Below are 6,137 nucleotides of genomic sequence, written 5' to 3' on the forward strand. Positions count from 1 at the left end.
ATCAAAACCCCGGTCCACTAAAAGGCCATCAGGCGCCATCTGCAGGCACAGGATGGCAGGGGACCCCTGTTTGCTCCACTAATCTTGTTTTTTCTGTGGAATCTTTTCACCTCACAGATAACCTCACAGATTACCTGCGGTCACTCTCTCCTGTACCCCCCAGTGCTGGGTTCCAGGCAACAGAACACACCAGAAACCATCACTATTTACACACTAAAGGCTGACCGTTCTTCTGTGGGTGAAAGCAGGCTGCCTTCAGTGTCCTACACTTGCTTTTCATTTCCTGATGTGGATATTTCAATCAGCAACTTTATCACAGCATTGAGGGCAGATTCAGTATGTAATTCTCTTTTTATATTTAGTAACCATGTAGCAGAAGCAAGAGAGACCCATTGATCAAAAAATGTCTGCTCGTTTGTACAAGAGGAAAGATCATGTGCTGTATCTCAGAGACTCCAGACACCTCAGGCCACAGGATTATATGTTAGCTTAAAACTCACAATTTTAAAAAATAATACATAAATCCATTCCTTATGGAATTTTAATCTCCTAAATACTATTGTAACAAAAAAATGTTCTTCACTCAAAAGAAAGCCAGTATATAAAAATCTAAAATAGGGCAAAAGAGAAGAGAAGGAGACACGCTTTACAAAAGCACCACTTTAAACCACAAGCCTTTCCAGTGAATTTAAAACACAGGATTCAATATACAAAAATTCAATATATAAACAATCCTTCAGGAAAGCAATTGCAATCATTCTGACATACACAGAAAAGGCCATATACGTCTCTGTACTATATCTTTTGAGAGATTTTTACTGACTGCCTGTCATGGGCCAGTGTAGACAGACGTGGTCTTTACCCTCTTGGGGCTCAAGGCAGTGGGGCATATGGAAAATACACAAGTAAACAAACACATAGCGATGACATGACAGGCTGTGATTAGGTGCTATGAGGAAGGATGATGGGGAAGAGTAGCCGCTGAGGAGGGGCATGGCGGTCAGGGAGAGCCTCTCCTCGTGGAAGACATTTACACTGAGCTCTGAAGGATGAGGCGATCTCAGTCCCTTGCAGAGCCAGTGTGGAAACTGTCCGGCAAGAGCAGGAGGGGCAAAGACCTTGCAGCAGAAAAGAGCCAAGGAGGCCAGGCTGCTCTGGCCGTGGTAAAATGGGGAGATCAGGTTGAGATGTGGCGACTCCACAGTTAGGAGTCCGTACCTGGTCTACATGCAACTGGAAACCACTGTCATGTTTCAGGAAGAGTGACATATCTGGTTTACTTTTTAAAAAGCTCACTCTGGCAGCTTTCAGGAAAATGGGCCATAGCGGAGCAAGAACAGGAAGCAGAGAACGCAGTTTAGAGGCTGTGTGGAAGAGTCTAGAAGGGCGATGGCAGCGGTTTGGACTAAAGTCATTGGCAGTAGAGATGAAGAGAAATGGATGAATCTGAGACATAGCAAGAGACAGCATGAAGAGGAGTTCATGACGGACTGGATGCGGGGGTGAAGCAAGGGAGAAATAAAAAATCACTCGTGTTTACTGAGGGCACTCGCAAACAAAAATCTAGCTGAGGGAGCTGAGAAAATGCCAATTTGTATCTGATTTTGTTGCTGTTGCTTCATGTTGCTGCCACTTTTGTTACTAAGTTGCCAGACCACCAACTGATAATGGGATGCAGGCAGGGGGGACCTCAAGGTTGTTTGAAGGAGGAGGAAGCTGGGGTGCAACAGTTGCAGAAACTATAAAAAACTGAGGCTGAGGAAGTTTCCTGACATAAAATTCACAGTCCTTCTAGCACTCCGCTTATAATTTTTATTAAACTCACTCAAAATTGCTGTTTCTTCATTTGTCTTCCACCTCAGTTAACTTTTACCTACTTGTCCCAACCTCTCCAGCTTGAAATCTTTCTCCATGATAGAGAAAAACTATCTGCTGCATATCGCCTCTTTTACCTTGTTTTCTATAAAACTTACAGTTTGTCCCACACAGCAAGGCTGGCCTTCCCCGGCTTTCTTTACACTTCCGTTTCTGTGGTTTCAAATCTGAGTGCATCCCTTATATCAGTTGGTACTTTTAGCAAATCCAAATTACTAAAAGATTCTAGAAAACCCACATACCACTGTGAATTATCTAGAACTCACTGCTATGCTTTGCTGTGTTGGAAATGACAGATGGAACAGAAAACCTCTGTCACCTGCGTCTGCAGTCTGAGTATTTGAAATAACTCCTAATGAGCAACCAAGAGATCTGGGCGGGACAGAGAAGCAAGAGTGCCCTAGTAATGACTAAAATGTGAGAATTCTACCCTCAGACAGATTACATTTTTGGAAAGACTCAGGAGGCCACAGGAGCTAGAATCAATAAATACAAATTACTCTCTGGAGGGGAACTTTAATCTTTAAAACGTCAGTGTGTTGGGCAGAGAAATCACTAGAGACCGGCAAGGCTGGTAGAATTAGGGTTCTGCTGGCCACAAAGTTTTGTTGAACGTTAAATGTGGGGCCTTCCTACCACTTGGTGTAAACAGAAGACCACCAGAAGGTTTCAGTCTGGTCTAGAATATGTATCTTTATCATTTTTCCATTCTTTTTTTTAAAAAGCATAAACAACTTTAAATAAATACATAAATAATATTTCCATAAATCAATGATACCAAGTTCATTTGTTTTCAAATTGGGTATTTCCCTAGGAGATGGACCAAACTGTGTGTGGCGACCCTCCCCGTCCAGGGTCTGCCTGGGCACTCACGAGTTGGCGTGGATGAAATCCAGATGCAGCTGGGCCCTTCGCAGACTAGCGTACTTGTCGCCCATGTCCTCGCACGCGACCGGCGCGGCCCGAGGAGACACAGACGACCCGCCCCGCAGCTGCTCGCCCACGCCCACCCACGCCCACGCGCACAGGCGCTCGGCGAACACGCGGGCCCCCTGGCGGCCGGATTGAGAAGCTCAACCTGCACTGCAGGCCCGGGTGTAGGCAGGATAGGGGTATTGCGGGTCTTGTTTCCAGCCTTGGAGAAGGAGGCATCTGAGCTAGGCTTCTCCTCCCGAATTGAGATTTGTGTACCCTTCCTAGACAGTTGTTCCTATCCTTCCCCATCTGGGAAATGGTGCCCAAAGCTGTCAGAATTTTGACCAGAAATGATTACACACACACACATAAAGATTGTGGAGAATCTCGGTCACGAGGACGCAAGTGTGGGGAAGGAAAATGGGTAGTTCCCCTTTACGTGTGCGGTTTGTTACACAGCAAGGAGGTAAGGGCGTTTGGTGTTCTAACCCCAGCCTCTACCTTCCGGTGTCTCTTGGGTTAATCCTATTTTCTCCAGATGAAGAAAAGAAAGGAGAAAAGAAATCAGCCAGACAGCGAAAGGAAGGAAGAACTAAAGGCAATGAGAACGGACTTTGGACTTTGCTGTAATGTGGAGGCTTGCGTTCTGTGAGAATCTTTTTCATCTGTCAACTGACATTCAACTCTTTAAGGTGCTGGCAGGGCTGAAGGAATAGACATTCTGTATTGTTCCAAAAGATAGAACTGGGACGTGGTGGTGGGGGGGGGCAGTGATAAATATAAGAAAGGGCTGTGTACACCAGCTGTCCCAATGGAGTTACAAAGCACTGAGTACCAAGTCACCACAACCAAAGCTGAAACAGGATTTGTCAAGGATGCTGTATGGAAAGGTCCTGGTTGGGATGAGAAATTAGTTGATGACCTAGTTGACCTCTAAGAAGTGCTCAAACTCATACAATCTCAGGCTGTGTGACTTGCAAACTAAGATAGTTCAGTAGTTCTCAGCAGAGATTTTACACGATAGTTTTAAAATCAGAAATGAGCATCTCTTGAATAAAGAACTTGAACTGGATGTGTTTGTGATTTCCGGGTGTCATACAAGCGATAAGCCTCTCAGAAAAGAAAAAAAAAACTTGTCAGTTTTGGGATAGTCATTCTACTTCTAAGGAAAGGAGTTTATCAGCTACTATATTTATAGGAATCAGGAAAGGAAGAAAGAATTTGAATGACAACCCAAAGGAACATGATGCTCTATTCTAATTTGAAAACTGGAAGTAAACATAACATTTCAAGTAATTTTCCTGATTGCATTTTTGTTTTAACAGAGGCTGATGTGGTGGTGTTTTGATAGCAGAATTCTCTTTACTAAGCAATTTAAGCTATCTTTCCAATTTTTCCTTCCATAGAATTTCACAAATATGATATTTTATTTTCATTTTATGGGCAAGAAAAGCTTGATGAGCCTCTCCTGGATTTGCTTTACTACCCCAGCTTCTATCTCAAAGCACTTTACTATTGGGAGGGCAGCGGAGCCACTGGCCTGTAATTGGTAAAGGCTGTAATATCTAATGTCTACCAGAGGGAAGGGTGTGATTATCACAGAAGCTCTTCTAATAATCTGAGCAGAGCCCTCCGACAGTAAGTGGCCAGCCCCAAAGCATGAGATAGTCCTGGCTGCTCTGGATGACAAGCACACAGGGAGATCTGTTAGATGGTGCTAAAAAAGGGACCTAAGAGTCATTGCACACAGTCCACCAAAACCCTTTTCCCCTTCCCCATTTCAGCTCTGCTTGGCCACCCTCTGGTTGTAAAGGCAAATCTTGTTCCTCTTCAAGGTTACTTTTGGGATTCCTTGTCTTAGCCTCCTCCCCCAGCCCTGCCTTAAGATTCACTTTAACTTTATTTCATGCTAAAAATACTGGGGCAATAGCAGGAAGGGAAAATTTAAAATGAGAACACCATCTGCTCATCTTATGGTCGATCCTGATTTTAAGGAGAGTCAATTTGGGACAAGAGACTCTTAAGCTCTTCCTAACTTAACATTTCAGTCTTGCCACAGTCATGTACTGGTCACAAACGAGGTCAAACTGGTCAAATCTTTCAAGCTGCACTGTCTCCTTTTCATTTAAATAACTTTTTATGAACCAACGTTTCGTTACTCTTCACAAACATGGTTAAACTCAAGACAGACTTTATAAACATAAGAAATGGGTACTTATACATACCAACAATGCACAATGGTATACCATTTCCTAAGAACTATAATTAAGGAGTGACACTGGCATATTATAATAGACACAGAAAGCAAATGCTATTAAGTTGATAATGTTGAAAGAGGACAGTGACCCTTCATTGATAATGGTGAAATGTCTCTGAAAGCAACTCACACTCCTGTTGCTCGTTTTCCTGCTTTTGTGCATGACTGAACCTGGTTGGTGTTTTCATCTCTTCCAATCTACTCCATGTTAGACGTGGTGGGGTTTTCATTACATCACTTATCAGTTATCCATGCCACTGGCAGTCTTTATACTCCAGGTACATAGCACTGTGGTAAGCACCTCTGGAGACTGGAAAACATGAGGCCTAGAGCTTGCCCAAACAATAATGATGGTGTTAACTGAGTTAGAAAATATGGTAGTCACTTTGACTTGGCTACCCTGCTAGCCATTTTCCCACCTTTCCTCTTTCTACTCTCAAAGCTGAAGACTTGCTTTCGTAGACTTCCCTGTAGTGAGGAGTGGCCATCTGACTCAGTCCTCATAAATAAGATAGAGGTAGAAGTGTGCTAAGTGGTGTTTCTAGGAAGCCTTCTTCTCTCCTGGTAAAAGGCATGGGCAGGGCTGGCTCTGTCTTCCTCTTTCTTGTCTCTGCCTTGAATACATGCACAATACCTGGATTTTGCATCCATGAGGGAAAGGTCAAGAGAATCGCATGAAGCTGTCCCAAACACTGTTTTTTTTGAGGACGATCAGCCCTGAGCTAACATCCATGCTAATCCTCCTCTTTTTGCTGAGGAAGACCAGCTCTGAGCTAACATCTATTGCCAATCCTCCTCCTTTTTTTTTCTCCCCAAAGCCCCAGTAGATAGTTGTACATCGTAGTTGCACATCCTTCTAGTTGCTGTATGTGGGACGCCGCCTCAGCATGGCCGGAGAAGCGGTGTGTTGGTGCACGCCCGGGATCCAAACCCCGGCCGCCAGTAGCGGAGCGTGCGCACTTAACCGCTAAGCCACGGGGCCGGCCTCCAAACACTCTTAAACTACTAAACCAAAGCTAGCAGTCATTCACCTCCAGATTTTTCATTATGAAACAAAACTTAAAATTAATCTTTATTAGTTTGAGTAATT

General features: G+C 43.9%; 1 protein-coding gene across 1 annotated transcript in view; it reads right to left on the reverse strand.

Annotated features, from left to right (window-relative positions):
- MORC1 (MORC family CW-type zinc finger 1) overlaps positions 1–2,813 on the reverse strand; it is a 159,898-nt gene extending 157,085 nt beyond the window's left edge. The window contains exon 1 of the mRNA XM_087439421.1: positions 2,749–2,813. Within this exon, the coding sequence (XP_087295547.1) occupies positions 2,749–2,813 (65 nt within the window). The remainder of the gene's footprint in view (positions 1–2,748) is intronic.
- Positions 2,814–6,137: the final 3,324 nt, after the last annotated feature.

Source organism: Ceratotherium simum, chromosome 15 (assembly GCF_057802395.1).
Source record: "Ceratotherium simum simum isolate JZ-2026a chromosome 15, ASM5780239v1, whole genome shotgun sequence".
Classification (NCBI taxonomy): Eukaryota; Metazoa; Chordata; class Mammalia; order Perissodactyla; family Rhinocerotidae; genus Ceratotherium; species Ceratotherium simum.